General features: G+C 44.3%; 1 protein-coding gene across 7 annotated transcripts in view; it reads right to left on the bottom strand.

The window, feature by feature from the left end:
- CENPT (centromere protein T) overlaps positions 1–25,925 on the bottom strand; it is an 803,389-nt gene that overhangs the window by 270,073 nt on the left and 507,391 nt on the right. For 6 of the 7 annotated variants that reach the window (XM_040328753.1, XM_040328757.1, XM_040328752.1 and 3 more), the window contains one exon: positions 1,156–1,252. In XM_040328753.1, the coding sequence (XP_040184687.1) occupies positions 1,156–1,252 (97 nt within the window). Of the gene's footprint in view, positions 1–864; positions 1,002–1,155; positions 1,253–25,925 lie in introns of those variants that run through there. The other variant, XM_040328758.1, reaches the window with a different exon arrangement.

Genomic DNA, 25,925 nt, shown 5'->3' with positions numbered 1-25,925 from the left:
TGTGTGGATGCAAACCCTGCTGCAAACTCTGTGATCGCAGCCGCGGGACCTGCAGACTCGATGTCCGCTGGTGTTTCCGCGATCGTGTGTCACGGAGATGTAGAATGGGGGATGCCTGTGAAAACAAGCATCTCCCCCTTCTGCCTAGTGACACCGATCGTCTGCTCCCTCTCATCGGGAGCAGCGATCAGTGATGCAAGCCACACCCCCTAACAGTTAGAATCACTCCCTAGGGCACACTTAACCCCTTTCTAGCCCCCTAGTGGTTAACCCCTTCACTGCCAGTCACATTTACACAGTAATCAGTGCATTTTTATAGCACTGATCGCTGTTTAAATGTGAATGGTCCCTAAATAGCACCAAAAGTGTGATGTGTCCGCCATGTTGTCGCAGTGACAATAAAAAAATTGATGATCACTGTCATTACTAGTAAAAAAAAAAAATATTAATAAAAATGCCATAAAACGATTCCCTATTTTGTAGACGCTATAACTTTTGCTAAAACCAATCAATAAACACTTATTGCAATTTTTTTTTACCAAAAATATGTATAAGAATAAGCTATCGCCTAAACTGAGGACATTTTTTTAATATATATTTTTGGGGGATATTTATTATAGCTAAAAGTAAAAAATATACCTTTTTTTGTTTTTAAAAATTGGTGCTCTATTTTTGTTTATAGTACAAAAAATCAAAACTGCAGAGGTGATCAAATACCACCAAAATAAAGCTCTATTTGTGGGGGGAAAAAAAAGGACGTACATTTTGTTTGGGAGCCACGTCACACGACCGCGCAATTGTCAGTTAAAGTGACATAATGCCGAATCGCAAAAAGTGCTCTGGTCTTTGGGCAGCCAAATGGTCTGGGGCTGAAGTGGTTAAAAGAAATACAGTAAAACACAATATAACGCACTTACAATTTCACATGCTATTACCTGGCAAAAAGAAAACTGCTGCATATACTCAATAGGGGGCTGCACCACTTGCTTGGTGTGCTTAGGCTGAAAATGTATGAATTTCATATAGGACACTTTATGTACAGGTATTTAACCTTCATTATTTCTTCAAATTTATATAGTTATTAGTACTGTATAGCCAGGAAACTAACATAATATCGTACAGAACAGATGTCAAAAGGAAAAGAAAAACACTTACGTCAAACGGGCTTTCCTAATATAAGCTGGTGTTTCAATCAGCGCTGAGATCATAGACTGCTTGTTAACTTTTGCTGGATATTCTGGACTGATGACATCTGTAAAGATTATTTTTCACTGTAAAAAAAATCTTGCACAGCTTTATCCATCATCTTTCAGATAGTACATTAACAGAGTGCAACAATGTGACAAATATACAAAACCATATTTTAGAAGACTATTTTAGTAACTTAATTTGTGAATAATGTATTTAACCACTTAAGCCCCGGACCAATATGCAGCCTAAAGACCCAAGGTGTTTTTACAGTTCGGGACTGCGTCGCTTTAACAGACAATTGCGCGGTCGTGCGACGTGGCTCCCAAACAAAATTGGCGTCCTTTTTTCCCCACAAATAGAGCTTTCTTTTGGTGGTATTTGATCACATCTGCGGTTTTTAGTTTTTGCGCTATAAACAAAAATAGAGCGACAATTTTGAAAAAAAAGCAATATTTTTTACTTTTTGCTGTAATAAATATCCCCCAAAAACATATATAAAAACATTTTTTTTCCTCAGTTTAGGCCGATACGTATTCTTCTACCTATTTTTAGTAAAAAAAATCGCAATAAGCGTTTATCGATTGGTTTGCGCAAAATTTATAGTGTTTACAAAATAGGGGATAGTTTTATTGCATTTTTATTTTTTATTTTTTTTTTACTACTAATGGCGGCGATCAGCAATTTTTTTCGTGACTGCAACATTATGGCGGACACTTCGGACAATTTTGACACATTTTTGGGACCATTGTCATTTTCACAGCAAAAAATGCATTTAAATTGCATTCTTTATTGTGAAAATGACAGTTGCAGTTTGGGAGTTAACCACAGGTGGCGCTGTAGGAGTTAGGGTGCACCTAGTATGTGTTTACAACTGTTTGGGGGTGTGGCTGTAGGAATGACGTCATCGATCGTGTCTTCCCTATAAAGGGAATGACGCGATCGATGCGCCGCCATAGTGAAGGACGGGGAAGCCGTGTTTACACACGGCTCTCCCCGTTCTTCAGCTCCGGGGAGCGATCGCGACGGAGCGGCTATAAACAAATAGCCGCGCCGTGGTCCCGGATCGCTCCCCGAGCGGACCCGACCCCCGCATGTAGCGGGGGGGGTCCCGATCGGACCCCCCACCCGCTAATAGGCGAGGACGTACGTGTACGCCCATGTGCCTGTACGTGCCATATTGTGGACGTATATGTACATGCGGGGGTCGGGAAGTGGTTAATTGCTGTAATCAAAATGGTCTAAAATTATGTAGGCTGTGGTCCTGCAGTTAACTGAGTGTAAGGCAGGCCATAGATGATGCAATTTTATTTCCTACAACCAGTGTTGATGAGGGAATCTCCCTGCTGGGAGAACATGTTGGTTGTACGATCGACTTGGGTACAATCAGCCTGCCCATAGATGGTTGAAATCTCATCTGCTCTTTGCTGAACTGGCTGAGATTTGAACCATGTGTAATAGCAATAAGTAACCAGACACCCTGGAACTGAAGCCAATCAATAATATACTGTCATGTGACAATGACAGTACTTTGATGACAAAAAAAAGCACCACCCAGTTCCTAATTCTTTATTGATCATAAAATTAGAAAAGCAAGAAGATGAAAGGTAGCCAATGTAAAACAATCAGCTTCATATAAGAAGTAAAAAAAGCTGCACACTTTTCTTAAGCCATCTATTTTGACTAATAATGCTCCTTATCTCATGTAAACCCTTTTCAAGATTATAGATAGCTTTACAGGATTGTTTTCCCTTTCTGCACAGCCAGACTACACACCATTGAGAGGCGATCCACTGCAGGTTGTAACTCCCAGGCTTTTTGTCGGCATAACGTCCGATCCTCGTAAACTCCATGGCTTTGTGGCCCTCATCAGCCTTTAGAATGCCTCCTGGTTATTTTTGCCAGGTGTCAGCAATTCTTTTGATTGATGCAATTCCTTCCAACCAGCTGTATTTCTAAATACTTGCCATCATTGAATTCTGGCTGACATAATTGGTGGATACGGAGAAGAACGTCACACCTGGTCTGAGAGTAGTCTTTACATGTGTATGTGCATTCATACACTGCACGGTCATTCCATCAGGGGTATCGTTGACCTGCCTGAGTCTTCAACCCAATTTGGAATACTCCTTAGACGGCGTGCTGTGGCATATCTCTCTGGATCATCCTCTGTGTTACCGACAGTTCCTGGTACAGGACCCGGGCTGGGTTACAGCCACAAGCCTTAAATAGCTTGCTTCTGGTAAGCTTAAAATGTATATGGTGGTGGTTTACATTGGTGGATATCCTATAATTTTGAATACAATCCAGTGCTTTGGGGCCTGTTCATTATTCATCTCCATCATCCACGGACTTTATATATATATATATATATATATATATATATATATATATATATATATATATATATATATATATATATATATATTTTTTTTTTTTTTTTTTTTTACTATATTTATTCAAGGACTTTTTTTATTCAAATTATCACTTAGTTCCTGTATCAATTTACACTTCAGAATTTATGGTGATTGGTAAATTCGTTTTGGTTTTGTTTCACTATCCAAATTGCTTATAAATGTATTTCTAGATGTTGGTTCAATAACACTAGTCACCTTTTCCCATTTATATAGTGGGATCTTTCTTAGCGCAGCTTTAAATTTTTTTGCATTTGTGTTTTGGTGTATATCTCACTGTTAAGTTGCAGCTTTTTTGCTTACCACTAGCACAGTATCATGTTTTGTCCAGTGAGCACAAAGTGATATAGAAGGTCGAATTGGGCAATTTATAGAAGCATCTCTCTGAGGAAGTCTTCTTTAATGATAAGAGGCAAGAGGTTTATGGAAAAAAAAATGGATAAGGCAAAAACCTGCAACTTGGGGTTTGCACCATGTAATGTAAGCCTTCCATGTCAGATGGTAAATCCTGTGGCAGTTGGATTTTCTTACTGTGAGAAAGTTGGGGGAACAATAGCGTCAGAAAAACTTCTATTCATTGGTCCTTAGATTTCAACAATCATGTTGTTAAACACTTCCGGACCAGCTCACACCGATATACGTTGGCACTTTGAAAAGGGATATCTTTTTTATGTCAGAAGCTAGCTGCCATAACTCCGGTATCCTCTTCTTCAGTGAGCGGTCCAGTTTAAGATAAAAGTGGTCTCTGCGGCGGATTTGCCGCAAGATCACTTTTATCGTCGGCGGAGGCGATCGGATCCTTTTTCCTCAATGGCCTGGAGACGAGGGGTAAGATGGCCTCCACCCGTCTACATGGCATTGCAGGCCGGAAGAGACATCAAAACATTACTTCCGCTCATAGCTCTTAAAGGGCCCTTTTTTTACATTTATTTTTCAAATAATTATTATTTTTTTATTGCATTTTAGTGCAAATATGAGATCTGAGGTATTTTGACCACAGATCCCATATTTAAGAGATCCTGTCATGCTTTTTTTCTATTACAAGGGATTTTTACATTAAAAGTGACAATATATTTTTTTAAAAGAACAGCGTAAAAATAAAAATTAAAAAAGGTAAAATAAATAGGGAAAAAATATAAATGCACTCCCCATCCCGCCGAGCTCACGTGCAGAAGCGAATGCATATGTGAGCAGCGCCCGCATATGAAAACGTTGTTCAAACCACACATGTGAGGTATTGATCGGTATACACATACAACATACAACCTGTAGAATTTTTTTAAACATCGCCTATGGAGATTTTTATGGGTAAAAGTTTGCCGCTATTCCACGAGCGGGTGCAATTTTGAAGTGTGACATGTTGGGTCTCAATTTACTTGGCGTAACATTATCTTTCACATTGTAAAACAATTGGGCTAACTTTACGGTTGTCTGATTTTTTTAATTAAAAAAATAAGATTTTTGTACTCACCGTAAAATCCTTTTCTCTGAAGTTCATGGACGGACACAGCAGCATAATATTGACATTAGGGTATTAGCCTTCTATCAGGAGAGGACTAGGCAAAAACATGTTAAAGTGTTTAAACAGCATCAAAACTGTACAGCATTGTCCAGGGGGCGGTCCCTCTGGGTATAACCCCCTCTCCCTGCATTCAGCAGCTCAGTTGGTCAAAAAGCAGTGCAAACATAAAAAAGGAGGGGTGGGTTCTGTGTCTGTCCATGAATTTCAGAGAAAAGGATTTTACGGTGAGTACAAAAATCCTATTTTCTCTTTTGTTCATGGATGGACACGGCAGCATAATCTTGAAAATAGGGACATCCCCAAGCAGTGTAAAAAAAAAAAACGAGGGGTGAAAACCAGGGCTGTGGAGTCGGTAGATAAATGTTCCGACTCCGACTCCTCAGTTTTTTGTACGACTTCTCTGTATTAATATGCAAATGTATTTTATACATTCCTTGAAGGAAAGAAAGGCAACATACATGTCATTACCACAGGACTACTGGCTGGGAAGCCAACAGTCTACTGTATTGAACAGTTTAAGCAAAAGACAAACACAATGAAAACAACAAAGTTTTATAAAAAAAAATATTAAGTGGCTGGATAGTAGCAGCAGGCATAATCATCAGGAACAGGGACTTTACCAGTTCAAAAATAGAAACCACATTATTTGGTTGTTTTAGAACAAAAACAAAGCTTATCTATATGAACCCAAAACAAAATCTGTAAAACCTAGAAATGGTTTATATTAATCTTGAAATGTAGTTATAGGCTTAGCAAATGCAAATCAATTCAATGTAGAGTTCTAAGAAAGAGAATTGCCTCTGCCAGATCCTCTTTCATAGAGGCTCTTAAGTCAGACTATTATTTTTAGGGCTGAAAATAATCTTTCGACACTGACTTTGGGTGGGTGGCATTGCAGTAACTATTCTGCTCACATCACTAATGATCTCTGGATAAACAAGGATGGCTTCTTCAACAGTAAGTTTTGATGAGCGATCATACTTTTCAACTTCTTTTAGTGCTTTATAAAACTCCTGTTGGAATTTTTTTATTTGGACATTTACTGGTTCTGTAACGCTTATGCAACGTCGCTTTCCTTTAGCAACTTCCATTTTGTCTAAGAAGGAATCAAAGTCTAATTCTTCGTTTGAAGAAGACGATCCTGAGTTACCACTATTGCTTAAAAGAACTTCATCCTGTGGAGGTATTTCAGGTCGTAATCCCTTCATGGGAACTGCTACATCATAGAGGGCCTTTTTTCCCGGTAGCAGTCTGTTCACTGCTCAACAAAAGTCGGCTCATTGGGTCAACATAAATAGCCGCTAACAAGATTTCATTTTCCAGCAAAAGACTCTTTTCATCATTGAAGATGCAATGCTCTCAGCTATTAACCCTCCATTTTTGTTCAGGTGATATAACAGGCTCTTCCATTCCAAGAGGAATTTACCCGGGGTTAGATTGTCACATTGCAACCTCTTGGTGACAGTGAAGGGGTGAGAAAGAAGGTTCTCCATCTATTTTGTTTGTGTCCACTGGCTTTCAGTTAATGCAAGATTTTCATTGTCCATTTCTTCTATAAAGTCTTTAAGTTCAAGCAAACGCTTCACCATTAAATTAGAGCTTCCCCAGCAAGTTGTTTGATCCAAAATGGCTCCTTTTCCTGCATGTCTTTTCAAAATTGCATCTGTTTTCGGGGCCCTGGCTGCAACAGTTACTTGCCATAATTTGCCAATTAGTGTAGCTGCATGGCGATCTTTTAATCCATCTCTTATAGCAAGTTGCAGTGTATGAACAGCACATCGCATATGATGAATACTAGCAAGCTTCAATGCTTCTTCAACAAAGTTGTCTAAAAAAATGTCAGCATTCTCTTCAGTTTCTAAACTTTCCCAAATACTTGCAGAGCTGTCTTTCTCTAACTCTAATATCGGTTTGTTACCTTCTTCATCTGCGTTCATCTTCTCAATTGTGCTCAACATGTTAGAAGCGTTATCTGTCACAACACATAAAATCTGTTCCTTTTTCATTTCAAAATCTTCTAGAACACCCTTCACTAACTTCTGAAGGTAATCACTGGTGTGATGTGCCTGAGTGTCCTTTAATCCGAGGGTCTGTGTTATTGTTTTGTTATTTTCATCCACAAATCTAACATTAATAGCAAAATAATTGACTCTGTGACGTGTGCATGCATCCATTTTAAGGACAAAACGTCCTTTCAGAACTTTCTGTAGTTCATCCTTTTTACATTTGGCCTCCTCAATTATAAGTTTCCTTATACTTTCTCTTTCCAGAGAAACACCAAGTTTTTTTTTTTTTTTTGCCATTTCTCCATTTAGGCCTAAAAAGGCTGTCTGTGAAAAAAAGGATTAGGGGGGCGTGGCCAGCAGCCGGAGCGGATGGCTGTGTGAGAGAGGAGCTCCGTCCACAGAACCTCCATCCAGCGACATCCAGCGCTTAAACCAGCCAGTTTCTACTCCCTGACCTCCGCAGACGTCCTAGTAGGAGAAGGAGCAGCGATGGGGAAGCGGAAGCAAGATAGGAAGCCTAAAAAACTTACCGACTTCTACCCCGCAGCGAGCACCCCTAGGCCGCAAGATGGCGCCGGGGCCTCGGCTTTACAGCGCGGCTCCAACGGCGGTGGACGCCAGCATAGCCCATCGCATCTGACGAGCGGTTCTCCGTCCCAGCGAACAGGGGGGGGAAGCGGGGGCTCCACGCCGTCCCCGTCCCCACTGAACAGCCCGCAGAAATCCGCCATGAGGAGATCGGAAGACCACAGATATGCAGGTGAGCAAGATGACACCTGCAACTCCCAAAATAGCACAAGAGACTTTGTGGAACAGATCCACGAGTTCCCTACTTCTGGGGTCCCGCTCAGTGACACAGTTATGAAGGACATGCTGGTAACCCTTAGAGGGTCTATGCATAGGGACATGATGCAGTGTGTATCACAACTGAAACATGAGGTGTCGGCCATTGGAGACAGGATAAGCCACGTGGAGGACAAAATGGGAGATTTCACCATAGCTCACAATGACTTGGTAGAGGCTCACTATGAGGCAGAATGGGATATCCAGGCCATGCGCGAAAAATTGGCAGACTTAGAGGATAGGTCCAGAAGGAACAATATAAAATTGCGGGGGGTGGAGGAGTCAGTGCCACCATCGGACCTAAGACAATATGTTCAGGAATTCATAGTGGCCATTTTGCCTGATGTCCCTGGTGCTGAGATCATTGTAGACAGAGCACACCGCCTCCCCAAACCTAAATTTCTGCCTGAAAAAGTCCCCAGGGATGTCATTGCCCGCATTCATTTTTTCCATATTAAGGATGATTTAATGCGCTTTGCGAGGAAAAACCATCCCCTCCCTGCTCCATACTCAGACATTTCGACTTATTCGGATCTGTCACAATTTACCATGATGGCACGCAAAAATTTGACCTCCAATACCAAGATTCTGCAAAATAACAAGATCACATACTCATGGGGCTTCCCCACTAAGCTGCTGATCACAAGAGATAACCGCGCCTTTGCTATCAGAAATGTTGATGAGGGACTGGAACTAGCCAAAAAATGGAACCTTCTTCCAGCAGAAGCTCCTACTTCTCTTCCCAAAACCACACCTGCTCGGTTATCCCCTGATTGGAGCACCACTTGAAATGCATTGTATCTTAGCTTTAAATGCCTTCTTCTTCTTCTACGTCTCACCCGAGGCTGGTTTATGATGACAACTGTAGTCATCTTTTTTTCCTATGTTTGGTTCTTTTGGGAGCTCATACCCCCCCGTGAGAAATGCGAGGGATACTCGCACTCTGTGAAAGTTTTCAAATTTTTATGTGTTGTTTGACATTTTTGCTCTTTTATTTTTTTGTTTGGTCTGTTTTTCTCTTCCCCCCTTCTCTCTTTTTTCTTTTTGACATTTTGCCTGAAGAGTATGACACCATGCCTGCCTGCTATGCAATTCTCCTGTTTCATATGTATCCAGCCGTTCGCACTGCTGTTGAGATCTGGACATCCAACTCCACTTCGATAGCACCATCTACAGGTAACTTTTTGGTACTACATATGGAAGAACTATTTATCAGCAGCAACGAAGAATCTAGATTTACCCCTTCAATATGTCTTTGTCTGTAGTCTCCATGAACGTGCATGGGCTAAATAGCCCGTATAAACGAAGTGCTATGTGGAGGGAAAGACATCAAACTTAAAGGGGAAATTCTATGTGCACAGGAAACCCACTTTATGACTACAAAACAACCGAAATGCACCCACAGGGCCTTCCCTCATATTTTTCAGGCGACAGCAGCAGTTAAAAAAAGGGGAGTGTTAATTGCAATTAGGCAATCTATTACTTTCAAGCTACATGAAGTGTTTACAGACCCGAATGGCAGGTTCATTATCCTGATATGTGATTTAAACAACTCCACATATACCTTGGTGAACGTATATGCCCCTAACCATAGACCTCTCTCTTTTCTCAAATCATTATTAAAAAAAGTTGATAAAATCAAGAAGGGCTCTCTATTGTTATGCGGTGACTTTAATTGCATTGTTGATAAGCACTTAGACAGCTCTGGCACGAAGCCTTCTTCAAGAAAAGAACTGCAACCGTTATTGTCGGAGCACAACCTTTATGATCCTTGGAGGTGCCTCAACTCGACGGAAAGGGATTACACCTATTATTCTTCCCCTCACCGCATATATTCTAGGATTGACCTCTTCCTCACGGATTTATCGCTTTTACATAAAGCACAGTTGGCTAAAATCCACTCCATTACGTGGTCAGACCATGCCCCGATTTCTTTAGTATTGCAGAATAATTCTCATGCTTCCCCCACGTACCTTTGGAGAAACAATGCTGAACTCCTAACTAATCCTTCTGTTATTTCTTCTCTTAATTCTCAATTATCTGAATTTTTTGAATTTAATGATACTGCTGATATAGATGTTTCTATGTTATGGTGCTCACATAAGGCTTTTAGCAGGGGATTGCTTATTCAAGCGGCAGCTCGGGAGAAAAAACGCAGGGGGGGCATTGCTGAACAACCTCCTCAGGGACCTGAAATCCTTAGAGGACCTTCATAAGTTGACCCCTTCCCCTGCAATAGAATCTGATCTAATCGAATGTAGACAGAAAGTACGTTTAGCCCTTTTATCTGGCCATCAAAATTGCTTAAAGAGACTCAAGGCTCAATTTTATGTACACAGTAATAAAGCGGGCAAACTTCTGGCTAGTTACATATCTAGGCGACAACAGAAGTCCAACCTGACATCTATCAGGGACCCCCACACCAACATACTTGAACATCACCCCAATAAAATAGCCAATTCTTTCATAAAATATTATCGTGACCTATATAATCTCCACTTAGATAGCGACACCCCACAACCGACTCCTCACTCCATTGACTCCTTCCTATCCACAGTGTCACTACCTTCGCTGACGGAAGAAGACTTAGCCATGCTAAATTCGCAGTTTACCCAAAAAGAAATACCGGACACCATCAATTCCCTCCCAAAACACAAATCCAGCAGATGGCTTTACATCCGAATATTACAGAGCATTTTCTCACCTACTTGTCCCATATATGGAGAGGTTGTTCAGTAAGGTCTCATCCCTAGCCTCCTTCCCAGAGGAAATGTTACAAGCTATAATCGTGACACTGCCCAAGCCGGGGAAGAAGCCGGACTCGCCCCAAAATTTTAGACCCATCTCCCTCCTTAACACGGATCTCAAGATCTACGCAAAAATCCTGGCCAACAGGTTAGCTAAAATAACTCCCTCCTTGGTCAAAGCGGACCAGGTGGGCTTTGTCAAAGGCAGACAGGCTCCTGATGGTACTAGGAGGCTGTTTAACCTACTTCACATAGCTGAAAGCAAAAAAATCCCTGCAGCTATTCTAGCACTCGACGCCGAAAAGGCCTTCGATAGGGTCCACTGGGGATACCTTTGTGCTACGCTGCAAAAATTTGGCCTTCAGGGACATATCCTATCGGCAATACTAGCTCTATATTCCAACCCATCGGCGAAAGTTTTTACCTCAACTGCTCTTTCCGATAAGTTTTACATCACGAACGGTACCCGCCAGGGGTGCCCTCTTTCCCCTATCATTTTTACCCTTATTATGGAGCCCCTGGCGGAGGCCATTAGGACTGATAACTCGATTTTGGGTTTTAAGATAGGGAAAACCACCCACAAGATCGGTCTTTTTGCCGACGACGTAGTATTAACTCTCACTGACCCAGCTTCTTCCCTGGAGGGCGTATTTGAAATATTGACAAGGTATAGCAATGTCTCATATTATAAGTTGAATGTAGTAAAGTCATGCCTGTTGCCCGTAAATTTATCACAGAGACAAATATCTTTCCTGAAAAGTAGATATAAATTCCAATGGATGTCTAAGGCGATCTCTTATTTGGGTGTCAGTTTAGCCTTCCCCTCCTCGTTTACATATGAGGCCAACTTCCCTAACTTGATCCACACAGTGAGGAACGATCTACAGCACATTGCCTCCTATGAACTATCGTGGCTAGGGAAAATTGCTGCATTAAAAATGGTGGTACTCCCAAAACTGATCTACTACTTTCGTACTATCCCTATATGTCTTCCTGAATCTTTCTTCGCACTTATAGACAAACTTTTTAGACAGTTTGTATGGAACCGGAAAATGGCTAGGATCCCTTATGTAATAGTACAGAAGCATAGGAAAAATGGCGGTGCAGGATTCCCAAATATGAGAAATTACTACAGAGCGGCGATATTAGACCAGAGTAAAGCCTGGTTTGACCAACAGTCTCCCAAACTTTGGGTACACATAGAGAGATCAGTAGTGTCTAACAGAGACCTTCCCTCCCTCCTTATAGCAAACCTGATCGAAGCTCCTTTAATTTGTCCTAAGTTCCCCTCTATTGAGGCGACGCTTATGGCTTGGAAAAAACTCCACCTCACAGCCCCCCGGGAGTCGTTAAAACGATATCCCTTGTCTAGTCTCCAGGTGTACGAATACCTGATCCCCAACATTAGTGTGGGTCAGTGGCTAAAAGAAGGAATACTCACATACGAGGACTTGCTAGCAAGAGATCCAGATACACATCAGTTCTCTAAAACACAGATTCATTACTTTCGCTCTAGTTTTCCAGATAATACTTATTTTTTGCATAATGAAGTATGGGAATATCTCAGGACTAATCACGGGAAACCTAAGGGTTTGTCTTGGTTCTATGACTTACTACAAAACAATTCTAGGTTCAGCAAATCTTCCCACATGTTGAGTTGGGAAAGAGATCTAGGCTCTGTCCATTCTATAGAAGACTGGAAAAGGGCAATCGCCAATTGCTATAGAGTCTCTCATTGCTCCAACCACTGGGATCTAATGTTAAAGACGCTCCACAGGTCTTACCTGACTCCGGTGAGGATGTCTCTGATATTTCCCTCAGAGACCAGTGAGTGCTGGAGATTATGCGGAGCAAAAGGGAACATATTACATATTCTCTAGGAGTGCAAATCCATTCGCAGTTTTTGGCGAGAAGTTTTTAAACTGATCTCCTCAATAACAGTTTTTTTTCTTAAACCTTCCCCTCAATTAGCGCTACTCTTTCTCAACATCCAAACTATCCCTACACAACTTAGGAGCATCATAAGCCATGTTATCATTGCAGCGAGGCTTACGATCACTTCTAAATGGAGGTCCACCTTAGTTCCAAACATTAGTGAAGTTATCCAACGGGTGCAGGAGCAGTACTCATATGAAAAGCATTTTGCTGCCCAATCACATTCAGTAGCAAAATTTCGTGACCAGTGGGATTCATGGGCATCTAAATTCCAGGTTAACTAGGCAAATAGGTATATAGTTCACCGAACAGTCTCTTAGCTCTGTTGGTTCTTTTTTTTCTTTTCTTTTGTTTTACTGAAATATAAGTGCTGGCAGGCAGGCAAAATACAATTACTAGCTATTCACTCTAGTGTCACTCTTGAGGCAATCTCTTCTCTCTTCTTCTTCTCTCTCTTTCTACTTCCCTTGGTAGTCCTCTTTCTTCCCTATCTTCCTCCTTTTCCTTTCTTTTCCCCTCATTCTTTGTTTGTTTTCCCCTTGTACCCCTTTGATTTGTTGATTATAACCCTGGTTCATTTCTTGGGTGCTATATTTACAAGCAACCTACATTCTGGGTTAATATCCATTGCTATGCCACGTGTGGTATAATTTAGATCATCGGATAAGTGTTTTGGCGGCAAGATCTATAGTAATCTTGGGGTTCATGCCACCTCCCAACATAGGAATGTCCAGAGGGGAGGTAACGCCCACATTTAGCAGTAGGGCGTGCTTCCTCATTTACCTATTAATCATTGGAGACAGGTGTGACTCTGCGGTCAATATCTTAATGCTAAGTTTCTCTTTTTGTATTATTCCCTCCACTAATTTTACGCAAATATCCGTTGGTTCTGCATTGACGAATGTTGAAAAATTGTATACGTATGTATAGATAACTGCAATTTTTGTATTGTCACTCTTTTTTATGAACCAATAAAAAACCAATTGAAAGAAAAAAAGGATTAGTGGTAAACTATTCTTTACTACCATTTCAATAATGTGGTGTTTGAATTTTTCTGGTGTCATCCTTATGGTAACTTTGTCAGATATAAATAATTTTCTTATTTGTGATTGTTCTCCAGTAGATTGCTAAACGTTTTTTTGTCACAGAAGTAGATGCAATGGCCACGATTCAGATACATTGTCGTATCTTTGAGCGGGCGTAACGCATCTCCTATGCGATACGCCGACGTAACATTGAGAGGCAAGTACTGTATTCAGAAAGCACTTGCTCCCAAAGTTACATCGGCGTAAGCCTGCGTAATGCAAAGTAGCAAGGCAGTGGGTGTGTTGTATTGTAATGAAGCGTGACCCCATGTAAATGCATGTCCGATCGAACGGCGCATGCGCGCGCATGCTCGGAATCACGTCGTAAATACTCCCTAAGATACGTCGGCTCAATGCTTTATCGACGTGAACGTAACCTACGCCCAGCCCCAGTCACGTACGACTTAAGCAGACAACGTAAAATACGACGCTGTTCCGACGTCCATACCTTAACATGACTTACCTCTGCTTTATGAGGGGGAAACTTACGCCGGACCGACGCCTTTCTAAATCGGCGTATCTAGGTCATTTGCATATTTGACGCGTAAATCTACGGAAGCGCCCCTAGCGACCAGCGTAAATATGCACCCAAGATACGATGGCGTAGGAGACTTATGTCGGTCGTATCTTGGCCAAATTCAGGCGTAACTGCCTTTCTAAATAAGCGCATGGATACGACGGCGCTCATTTGGACTTTTGACGGCGTATCTGGAGATACGCCGTCGTAAGTCCTTTCTGAATCCCGGCCAATGTTTTCATTGCCATCTTTCTCATTCACGGCTTCTAACACTTTGGGATGAAAACGCTGTAAGTGTCTTTTCAAATTTGATGTTCTTTTAGGTGCATTTTTATCAGGCCCACTGAAACTGCTAATTTTTGCATCACATTGTTTTTCACCATCATCATCTTTTATAATACATTGGCACACGTAATGTTTTTCATCACTTGATAATGCAAAGTGCTCAAACAGTAGACTTTGTCGTGTTTGTTGTTGGCAGTCTTTTTGACATTGTTTAAGATGCCTCCTTCCCTAAAATATAAAATATGTTATACTAACTGGCATATAATTCGATTTTTAATATCAACATACACAGTCTTGTAAGTTGTACGTACATGATGGCTTTATACAAACAAATAGGCTATATATCCCAGCACTAAACCTAGACATGATTTGTCCTATACAGAAAAACATGCACAGACATGTACTGTACACACACACACACCCACACACAACACAGAGCCTACATTTTAGTACTCAGAGCATATAAACAATCTGCACTATACATAAACATTCATACATTCCTGCACCACACTTACAAAACATAGGATAGACAGTTTCTTCCAGAAACATGTACACATGTCTTCCATCATACAGACAAGCAGGCATGCAGGTTTTAAAATAAGTATAAACACTTAGGGCCAGATCCAAATAGATCGGCACAGCGTATCTAAGATACGCTACGCCGCCGTAACTTACTTGGCTTTGTTTCAAATCCACAACGAATTTGCGCCGTAAGTTACGGCGGCGTAGTGTATCTCTGGCGGCGGAATGCAAATCGGTGATTAGGGGGCGTGATTCATTTAAATGAAGCGCGTCCCCGCGCCGAATGAACTGCGCATGCTCCGTTTCTAAATTTCCCGCCGTGCATTGCGCGAAATGACGTCGCAAAGACGTCATTTTTTAAACTTAGACGTGACTTACGTCTATCCCGATTCACGGACGACTTACGCAAAAAAAAAAAAAGAAAAAATTCAAATTTCGACGCGGGAACGATGGCCATACTTAACATGGCAAATCTAACTATACGCCGCAAAAAAGCAGCTTTAACTATACGCCAGAAAAAGCCGACTAGAGACGACGTAAGAGAATGCGACAGCCGCGCGTACTCTCGTGGATCGCCGGAAATAGCTAATTTGCATACCCAACGCGGAAAACGACGCAAACTCCACCCAGCGGACGCCAAAGTATTGCATCTACGATCCGAAGGCGTACAAAGCCGTACGCCTGTCGGATCAAACCCAGATGCTGTCGTATCTTGGTATGAGGATTCAAACTAAAGATACGTCGCAGGAAATTTTAAAGTATGCCGGCGTATCAGTAGATACGCTGGCGTACTCTCACTGTGGATATGGCTCTTACAGTTGAATCCAAGAAGCTGTTCCACCAAATTCTTCTACGCTCTTCTAGCAGAGAGAGGTAGTTGGGCAAAAGCTCCTGCCTTCTCCTTTTTGTGAGCTGATCTGCTGCTGAAGATAGGGCAGTGGGAGGATCAGGAAGGGGCATTTATTATAAAACATGATTTCCCTAGTAGAATCCTATAGTCATGTTTACATTTTAAGCTAACAATCAGAGTTTACAAGTTTTTATAGCCTTAGCTGAATGACAGCAGTTTTTCCAATGGTTTACAGCTTCAGTCTTGAACTATTGACCCCCCATTCCCTTCACGTATACAAGTGTCTCTAGCCCTGCAAAAAACATATTTACTTAATCCCTTATTAGTGAGAGGCTAGGTTACCCATGGGTGCTGCGTTCCCTGTAACAGCAGAACACAACACTATGGAAAGTATAAGTATTTCCGCTCCTAATTGTGCGTTGCGTGCCATATAGTGTAGCACATGAAAAGCATGCTTCTTCACGGTTAACATGTTCGTTTTGCGGTTACGTGAGGCAATGCATGCATTGGTCTTTATTCTTACAGTCATTAATTAAAACTTTTTGTGAATTGGGACATTTAAACTTGCTTTTTTTTAATTCTAATCTAAATTTAGTAGGAGTTGGAGTCGGTGCATTGTTTGCCGACTCCTGGTACCCAAAATTTCCTCCGACTCCGAAGCACTGGTGAAAACAGCAACCAAACAAATTTCACCCCCAAAACAACCAGAGCTCCTCAACGGAGGAGTTGCAACCTTAACCACTTCCCGACCGCCGCATGTATTGCAGAATGGCATGTACAGGCAAATGGGCGTACAGGTACGTCCTTGCCTTTCCGCGGGGCGGGGGTCCGATCGGGACCCCCCCGTACATGCGGCAGTCGGATTCGATCCGGGACGACGGTGCGGGTATTTGTTTATTGCCGCTCCGTCACGATCGCTCCCCGGAGCTGAAAAACGGGGAGAGCCGTATGTAAACACGGCTTCCCCGTGCTTCACTGTGGCGGCTGCTTCGATCGAGTCATGCCTTTTATAGGGAGACTCGATCGATGACGTCAGTCCTACAGCCACACCCCCCTACAGTTGTAAACACACACTAGGTGAACCCTAACTCTTACAGCGCCCCCTGTGGTTAACTCCCAAACTGCAACTGTCATTTTCACAATAAACAATGCAATTTAAATGCATTTTTTGCTGTGAAAATGACAATGGTCCCAAAAATGTGTCAAAATTGTCCGAAGTGTCCGCCATAATGCCGCAGTCATGAAAAAAATCGCTGATCGCTGCCATTAGTAGTAAAAAAAAATAAAAAAAAACTATCCCGTATTTTGTAAACGCTATAAACTTTGTGCAAACCAATCGATAAACGCTTATTGCGATTTTTTTTTACCAAAAATAGGTAGAATACGTATCCGCCTAAACTGAGGAAAAAATAAATGTATATATGTTTTTGGGGGATATTTATTACAGCAAAAAGTAAAAAATATTGTATTTTTTTCAAAATTGTCGCTCTATTTTTGTTTATAGCGCAAAAAATAAAAACCACAGATGTGATCAAATACCACCAAAAGAAAGCTCTATTTGTGGGAAAAAAAGGACGCCAATTTTGTTTGGGAGCCACGTCGCACAACCGCGCAATTGTCTGTTAAAGCGACGCAGTGCCGAATTGTAAAAACGCCTTTGGGCATTTAGCAGCATATTGGTCCGGGGCTTAAGTGGTTAAACAGCTGCCTGCAAAACCTTGCGGCCAAAGCAAGCATCTGAAGACTCTGCACTCACATCAACCTTGTAAAACTTAGTGAAAGTGTGAACGGACAACCTTACAAACCTGGGAAACAGACTCTTGATGTTGTATAGCCCAAGAGGCACCTATTGCCCTGGTGAAATGCGCCGTGACAGGAAAGGGAGGTGCCCGCCCTTTTAAGGGCATGAGCCTGAATCACGACCTGTCCGATCCACCTAGATATGGTGGCCGATGAGACCGCCAGGCCCTTCTTAGGACCAACCACCAAAACAAACAGTGAGTCCAACCCCCGTAACAGAGCAGTAGCAGACAGGTACACCCGCAGAGCTCTGACAACGTCCAAGGAATGTAGCGCAGCCTATTTCGGATACGACGGTTGAAGACACAAAGATGGAAGTACAAAGTCCTCATTGAGATGAAAGGCCGAAACGACCTTAGGAAGAAAAGAAGGCTGCGGGCGCACCGCCTTATCCTTGTGAAGAATCAGATAGGGCGCCTTGCAAGACAAGGCCGCCAGCTCAGAAACCCGTCTGACTGACGTAAATAGCCACCAAAAAGGCAACATTCTGAGAGAGCGTCAATAAAGCAATCTCTCTAATGTTTTCAAAAGGCGGTTTCTGAAGTACTGAGAGGACCAGATTTAAGTCCAACGGGGATAGCGGTGGACGGACCGGAGGGGCCACATGTCGAACCCCCTGCACAAACATACTCACCAGCGAGTGAGCCACCACAAATGGTTGAAAAAAGAAAGCAAAGGCTGAAATCTGCCCCTAATCTTACTTAAGGCAAGCTTTTGGTCCACTCCACGCTGTAGAAACAGCAGGACCCTGGAAACCGAATATGCATGCGGATGCCACTTCATCTCCTCACACATGGAGATGTAAGCCCTCCACGTCCGATGATAAATCTTCCGAGAGGAAGACTTCTGTGCCCTCAGCATGGTAGAAATGACCAAATCCGACTGGCCCTGGTCCCTTAACACCTGGCTTTCAATAGCTACACCATTAAAGCCAGCGACTGTAAAGCAGAATGAAATATGGGACCTTACGACAGAAGGTCATCTCGCATTGGTAGTTGCCAAGGAACATCCCCCACCAGACACACTAGGTTGGTGTACCAGGGATGCTGAGGACAATCAGGGGCAATTAGGATCATCGGAATCCCCTCGGTCTGCACCCTGCAAAGTATATACGAGGCAGAAGCTTTAGCGGGGGAAAGGCATAAAGTAGCCGATACTGCTCCCACTGAGCAACCAACGCGTCTGTCGCGTCCGCCCAGGGGTCATTGGACCTGGCCGCAAATCTTAACATCTTACGATTGAGTCGAGAAGCCAGGCGATCCATGTCTGGTGTGCCACATCTTTGGCAAAGGAGCTGAAACACACACGTGTAGCGACCCATTCTACTTGGACCAGCATCTGGCGACTTAGGTAGTCCGCCTGCCAGTTTTCTACACCCGGAATGTATACGGCCAATAGAGCCAGCACGCTCTGTTCTGCCCAACTCAGGATGTAAGTGACCTCTGATGCTTCAGCCAAGCTTCTTGTTCCTCCTTGATGGTTGACATACGCCACCGCCTGGCGTTGTCTGATTGGACGCCCCTGTAGCCTCTGTGACCATGTGGAGAGACACTGCCTGATCGCCCGAAATTCCAGCACATTGATCGGCAGGCGGGATTTCTCCTGCGTCCAGCGGCCTTGTGTCGCTTGAACACCCCAAACTCTCCCCCAACCGGCCAGACTGGCGTCTGTTGTGATCACTGTCCAGTGAAAGGGAAGGAACGACTTCCTAGACTGAAGGGCCGGAGATCTCAGCCACCAGACCAGGGAAGCCCTGATTGGTTGGCTCACCCGGATCTGATAATCCAGGGACAACAGAGATTTGTCCCATTTTGACAGGATCTCCTTCTGCAAGACTCAAGTGTGGAATTGGGCATACGGTACTGCCTCGAAAGAGGCTACCATTAGTCCCGGAACTCGCATGCAAAAGCACAGTGGCAACCATCTGCAGAATGCCAGCCGTCTCACCGCCTGAAGAGTATGCAACTTTTCCAAGGAAAAGGAGTCTAGAATCGAGCCCAGATATTCCAAGTGCTGAGTCGGCACCAACACTGACTTCTGGAGGTTCAGGACCCAACCAAATTCTTGAAGGGACTGACCGGTAATCGCCACATCCTCCTCTAATCCTGAGTCTGAAGCAGCTCTCAGGAGAAGGTCGTCCAGGTAGCCCATGATAGCAATTCCTCGCTGTCTCAGCAAGGCCAGAATCGGGGCGAGCACCTTGGTGAAAACCCTTGGTGCTGAGGCCAGGCCAAAAGGGAAAGCCACAAATTGGTAGTGGTCATTCCCGACCGCAAAGTGCAGAAACCTCTGATGCTTGACAAATATGGGGACGTGCAAGTATGCGTCCTTGATGTCCAAGGATGCCAAAAAATCCCCCGGATGGAGTGCCACGAATACAGAGCGCACGCATTCCATCCATAACCTTTGAACCTTTACAAAACAGTTGAGGACCTTGAGATCCAGGATTGGTCGGACCCTGTCCTTCTTTGGGACAGGCTAGCGAACCCAGTGACGCTTCTGTCCCTCAACAGGGGCCTTGGATAGAAGAAGATCCTGAACTACCGCACTCCTTAAAACAATGTCTTTATTGTACAGATAAAATCCAAAAAACAACCAAAGCAATGCAGTCAAAATGTAGTGGACAACAGGAAAAAGGTGGCCGACATGTTTCACATGATGTGATGCTTACTCATAGCTAGTGAACAATGACAAAAACTGAGGGGGCGTGGTCTGCCGGCGCTGAAGATGGCTGCTTAGTCCTTTCGCTCGTCTGTCAGGGGAGAGCACCGGAGCGAACAGGACCCGATTCAGCCGACCACTTCCCGCACATCGAGTCTCCAGAGACCCAGAGCGCGGACCGGAGCCATGTCTGGCAAGCGGAAACCGGAGCGACACCCGCAAAAGCTCACAGCCTTCTTTCAGTACCCGGCCCAGGTCAGTCACAAACAAGATGGCGCCGCCAGGAGCGCGCGGTCCGAGGCATACTCGGATCTCCCAGATGCAGAACCAGCCGTCCAGGACCCCGCTAGATCTGCCTCGCCACCGGCACTCAAAACGGGTGAGAACCCGATCACGGGGAGCCCGGCTAAAGCGCGGATGCGCACCAATCCAGGCCCGCCGCGGATGTCCTCACAAATCGAGGCCCCGGCTTGCGGCCTACTACCGGCGAATCAGGCCCTACAATCTTCGATGGCCTCATTCCCTACCACAGGGCAGCCAGTGGTTGACACCACATTAAAAGACATGTTGCTGTCCCTCCAGAACTCCCTGATGACAGACCTATCTACCGTTTTTACTAAAATCAATACTGAACTGCATGTTATGGATGACAGAGTGGCACACTTGGAGGATAGTATGGAGGAATGCACGACCACCGTGAATGAACTAGTTGACTCTTATGATGACATGAAAGAGGAGCAGAAGTGGATGAGGGCCAAGCTGGCCGATTTAGAAGACCGCTCCAGGCGCAATAACCTGAAACGTAGGGGGGTCCCGGAATCCATTTTACCCACAGATCTTCCCAGATACGCAAAAGAACTTATGCACTTGATCCTGCTCGACGCATCGCCTAGAGACCTCATAATTGATAGAATTCATCGCATTGCCAAACCTTCGCATCTGGCGGCCTCAGTCCCTAGGGACGTACTGATGAGAGTTCACTTTTTCCACGTTAAAGAACAGTTGCTGATGACCGCCAGAGGAAGACCACCTCTACAAGTCCCGTTTGAGGGAGTGCTACTTTTCCCTGATCTCTCGAAATATACTCTACAACTCCGGAGACAGCTCAACCCAATTACTAAGGGCCTTAATAACAACAAGGTCCAATATAAATGGCGCTACCCTGCTACCTTGCTCATTGTGAGAAATTGCACCTCGCACGTGATACAAGACCTACAGAAGGGGATGCAACTGCTCCACTCCTGGGGAATCGTCCCCGACCCACCTCAGGATTCATCGCCTCCGAAAGAACAACGTGGATCCAGGTCTGTACGGCGCAACCCAGACAGTCGCAGCGGAGGATCGGATCCGATGACTTAAAGGGCAAGGGTCCCTGTAAGGATATCTACGAGACAGAAGCTCTCCCCGGCATTCAGCTCTCTACTTGTTTTTTTTTCTCTTCCGTTGATTTAATTCAGCTACTGTATGACATTTGTTACCCCCCAGTAGTGGTTTAGTTGGGGTCCCAGACCCTCTACTCCATTGTTCAATACCTTTGCGGTACCTCCGCTGTTAGTTTGCGCTAACTGTTCGCATCCAGTTTTTTTTGCTTGTTTAATTACGGCTACCTGACTTACTATTACAGTGAACCAGATACCAGTGCAGGGCTCTGCACGAAAAAGAGCTTCGCCCGACTTCACCTTCGCAGATATCAACGTACCACTAAAGTGGACCGCCACGTCCACACCTCGAAACCGTAAGTGACTTTCACATCCACCTTCTACACAAACACGGGCCCCCATGGCGACTACAATCTTGTCCCTCAACGCTAATGGCCTGAACCACCCGGCAAAGAGGCATTCACTATGGAAAACTGCATTACACTTAAAATGTGACATACTATGTGTACAGGAAACACACTTCCTCTCTGCTGGGGCACCTGCCTGTACCAACAGGCATTTTCCACATGTCTTCTCGGCCCCCTTTGTCTCCAAAGCAAGAGGGGTGCTCATAGCAATAAGGGACTCAGTCAAGTTCGTCTTGAACCACGCTAAAACAGACCCGCAGTCGCTATCTGGTACTAGTCTGTAAGGTGAATGATGTAGATTACACCCTGGTTAATGTATACACCCCCAACGTCAAACAGATCCAGTTCCTCCGAAAAGTAATGAAACTCGTTCAGTCCGTGAAACGAGGTAGTCTCATTATGTGTGGTGATTTCAATTTAGTCCCTGAAGTCCATTTAGACTCCACCACTCCTACTAAGAGAAGGGAGTCCCCTTTGAAACCATTTATCAATACCTATGATCTGTTTGAAGTATGGAGGTGCTGTCATGGGTCGGAACGTGACTACACATATTTCTCTCCCCTCCACAAAACTTATTCACGTATCGACTTGTTTCTCACCGACAAATGGTTTCTACAATCTGTCAGCGCATCTGTAATCCACACCACGACCTGGTCGGACCATGCCCCCATTACCATCACCATTGCTAAACCACATACCGTACGGCCTACGTATGTCTGGCGAGCAAACAACTATATAGTACAACATCCCTCTTTCTCACCGAAAATTTCGGACCATTTAACGGAATACTTTGATTCCAATACAGGCTCTGTGCCCGATCCAGGCGTGGTGTGGAACGCGCATAAGGCGTTCATCAGGGGGATTCTGATACAGATGAGCTCAGCCCATAAAAAGAACAGAACGTTAAAAATCGACAATCTTACCTCCCAAATAGACGCTCTCGAGCGTCTCAACAAATCCAACCCAGACACGACTAGGGCTGCCAACATACTCTCTCTGAGACAGGAACTGAGACTCCTTCTCTTGCACTCCTATGAACATACACAAAGGAAATGGAAAGCCTTTTCATACTCCACATCTAACAAGGCTGGTAAGGTTATGGCACAACGCATCAAAGGTAGGAGGGCTAAAAATCGGATAGACCATCTCTTTCACCCACACACTAAAGCACATCTCAAAAACCCACAGGCGATCGCAGACGCGTTTAGCACATACTATGGAGACCTGTATAACTTGTGCAATGACCGTGACACGCACCAACCGTCTCCAACTGACATAGACCAATTTCTCAACCACATACGCCTCCCGTCCATTTCTGCTGACCAATTGGATAAGCTGAATGAACCTTTCACGAGCCCGGAAATCATTGCGACCATCAAATCCCTACCACTGGGTAAATCTCCCGGCCCGGACGGGCTCACGGGGGAATACTTCAAACAATTTGCCCCGCAACTCGCGCCCACCCTAACCGCAATGTTCAACAATGCGGCAACCTCTTCCATATTCCCTAAAGAATCCCTACAGGCACTGGTTGTCACCCTGCCCAAACCGGGAAAAGACCCCACGACACCCCAAAACTTTCGTCCGATATCACTCCTCAATCTCGACCTCAAAATTTATGCGAAAATGATTGCTACTAGACTTCTCAACATCATGCCCACACTGATCCACAAAGACCAATCGGGGTTCACGACTGGACGGCAAGCGTCGGACGCCACACGTCGAGTGATAGATATTCTACATTACGCCGAATCCAGCGGAACGCCTTCTCTGCTCCTGGCTCTGGATGCAGAGAAGGCGTTCGATAGAATCCACTGGGGCTACTTACAACGTGTTCTCCAAAAATTTGGGTTCCAAGGCAACATATTAAACGCCTTACTCGCTCTTTATACGTCACCGTCGGCACGTGTGTTCTCGGCGGACATGCTCTCCCAACATTTGACATAACTAACGGTACCAGGCAAGGCTGCCCGCTTTCGCCATTGATTTTCAATCTCCTTATAGAACCTCTCCCCGAACACATTAGGCAAAACCAGTACATCTCTGGATTCCAGATAGGGCCCGACTCCCACAAAATAAGCCTGTTCGCGGATGACGTCATCCTTATGTTGACTGACCCGACGACGTCACTCCCAGAAGCGCAAAAAACCCTCAAATGGTTCAGTGAGGTATCCTACTATAAAGTTAACGCCAACAAGTCCTATATACTAGACTTAGGTCTTGATGCCACTACCAGGAACCTGCTACAAGCACAATTCCCCTACAAATGGGCGGACCATGAGATATCTTACCTGGGTGTCCAAATACCGACCTCCACCAAACACTTATTTAAAAGCAACTTCAAACCTTTCCTCGAAACACTACAGAAAGACACTGCTAACCTGGCCAAACATGAATTCTCGTGGTCTGGCAAGCTCGCAGCATTCAAAATTATGCACCTGCCCCAATTACTGTATCTCTTCCGGACTCTCCCCATCCCCCTCCCGGCGTCCTATTTCCACTCCCTGCAGACTATCCTGAATAAGTTGCTATGGCAGGGCAAGAAACCCCGTTTTGCGCGACATCTTCTCACTAAACATAGATCCGCGGGGGGGGGGGGGGCAGGGTCCATAGATTTTAGGGAATACTACTGGGCATCGATTCTTACTCAGCTTAGGGATTGGTTCCAGCCGCTCCCCCTTACTCTATGAGGAAGGCTGGAATCATCACTGATTAAACGCGCCAATCTACGCGACTGGGTCCTGGGGGTCCCACACGGCACGCTTGTCCCTAATTCACTTCCCCCCACGATGAAAGCATCGGCGCTGGCCTGCAAATTCCTCGTACACATAGGTGAAACCCACCCACGATTGTTCCGCCCTCATATACCTTTGACTAGCCTGACACATTGCACTGCAGACCTACAGCTGACACGCTGGACAGCCATGGGCATTTGCCACATCCAAGATATACTCAGAGGAGACACACTTCTCACGTTCCCTCAATTGCAAGAAAAATTTCAACTTAACCCATCGGAGCTATACACCTACATCAGAATCAAACATTGTTTATCACAATCGCCAAAGCCACTCTACGCTATACCTTCCACAGTGTGGCCGTTCTTGACTGATCACCTCACGAGAAAGGAAGGGATCTCCCTCTTTTATAACATATTCAACCAAAAACTGATCTTTTCCAAAGCCAAACAACATGACCAATGGGACACAGACACAGGCCAAAAAATCACTGAGGATCAATGGCACTCTGCTCTCCGATCCATTCACAAAGCTACTCGTAATACGGGGCTATGGGAACTCACCTTATAAATCTCCCTACGGTGGTACCTCATGCCAGCTAAAATAGCTAAATTTTGAGGGAACACCCCTGATACCTGCTGGAGGTGCGCCAAATCTAAAGGTGATATTTTGCATATACTGTGGTCTTGTCCGGCCATTAGCAAGTATTGGTCCGCTGTTTTCCACATCCTGTCAGATATTATTGGGAGTTCTCTACTTCCATCTCCAGCTCTACTGAATGTGGACGTAGACCTGATCCCTACTGACCTAAGACTGGTAGCCACCAACATTCTACTGGCCGCTAGGCTGAGCCTAACCAGACTGTGGAAGTCCACAGACTCCCCGACGATAGAAAGCACTTTAGACCTGGTGAATCTGCATTACAACTACGAAATGACATTGACCTCTAGCAAAGGGCGCCTCAGAGAAGCTCATGAGACGTGGCGCGCATGGACAGAGTGGTCTAGAGTAGCAAGATTTTTGTGAACT

This window comes from Rana temporaria, chromosome 11 (assembly GCF_905171775.1).
Source record: "Rana temporaria chromosome 11, aRanTem1.1, whole genome shotgun sequence".
Taxonomy (NCBI): Eukaryota; Metazoa; Chordata; class Amphibia; order Anura; family Ranidae; genus Rana; species Rana temporaria.
Note: the sequence above shows the minus strand (reverse complement) of the source record. Positions and strands in the feature narration are given on the sequence as shown.